Raw genomic sequence first — 815 nt, forward strand, 5'->3', positions numbered from 1 at the left:
CCTTAACCCCCTGGACTATTTTTTGTGGGGTCAACTTAAGGCAAAGGTTTATAAAATTCCAATTGAGACCATTCAGCAACTACGGGAGGAAATTGAAACCGCGTGCATGGAAATAAGGCAAACACCTAGAATTTTCCAAAGAGTTCGCAAATCATTGAAGCGTCGAGCTAGATTATGCATCGAAATGCAAGGTGGTCACTTCGAGCAGTTCTTGTAATTTAACTTATTATTACTAATTTTAATCCCATTATTTTCTATTTCACATTTAGCTATTGTCTGCAGTAGTAATTAGTTCTTTAATTAGTAAGTGTAACTCTAAATTTAAATAGTCTTAGTTTATGTCCTAAATTATTTATTAAATTATCGGATCCTTCATAACTGCAATTTATTTGAAAAAAAAACCAGTTTTGTTTGAGCCCTTTTAAGGGCATATAACTTCCTAAGGGTGCGTTTTAGGGCACATGTTAATATGAACTTTTTGGCTTATTTTAATGAGTTATAAACGCAGCAGAATGCACACATTTAAGATTAACTCTGGTTGCATGCTAAGCTATAAACACCGGTAACGCTTACAGATCTGCCATCTGGAGGACGGAGCTCACTTCGGGGAGATAGCCCTGATCCTCAGCGAGACTCGAGTCGCCACCGTCGTCGCGGTCTCCGCCAGCGAACTGTTCATGCTGAGACGCTCGGATTTTGTGGCGGCCATCGAGCCCTTTCCCGAGTTTAGGGACCAGCTGATAGCGCTGGCGACGGAGAGGATGCACAAGACGATTTCACAAACGGATAGCCATACGGACAATAAGAATTTATAG

At 40.6% G+C, this 815-nt stretch overlaps 1 protein-coding gene across 1 annotated transcript in view; it reads left to right on the forward strand.

Annotated features, from left to right (window-relative positions):
* The window catches only part of LOC108913109 (potassium/sodium hyperpolarization-activated cyclic nucleotide-gated channel 2-like), an 11,492-nt gene extending 10,677 nt beyond the window's left edge, over window positions 1-815 (forward strand). The window contains exon 7 of the mRNA XM_018718586.1: window positions 576-815. Within this exon, the coding sequence (XP_018574102.1) occupies window positions 576-815 (240 nt within the window). The remainder of the gene's footprint in view (window positions 1-575) is intronic.

Source organism: Anoplophora glabripennis, unplaced genomic scaffold, assembly GCF_000390285.2.
Source record: "Anoplophora glabripennis isolate ALB-LARVAE unplaced genomic scaffold, Agla_2.0 scaffold1097, whole genome shotgun sequence".
Taxonomy (NCBI): Eukaryota; Metazoa; Arthropoda; class Insecta; order Coleoptera; family Cerambycidae; genus Anoplophora; species Anoplophora glabripennis.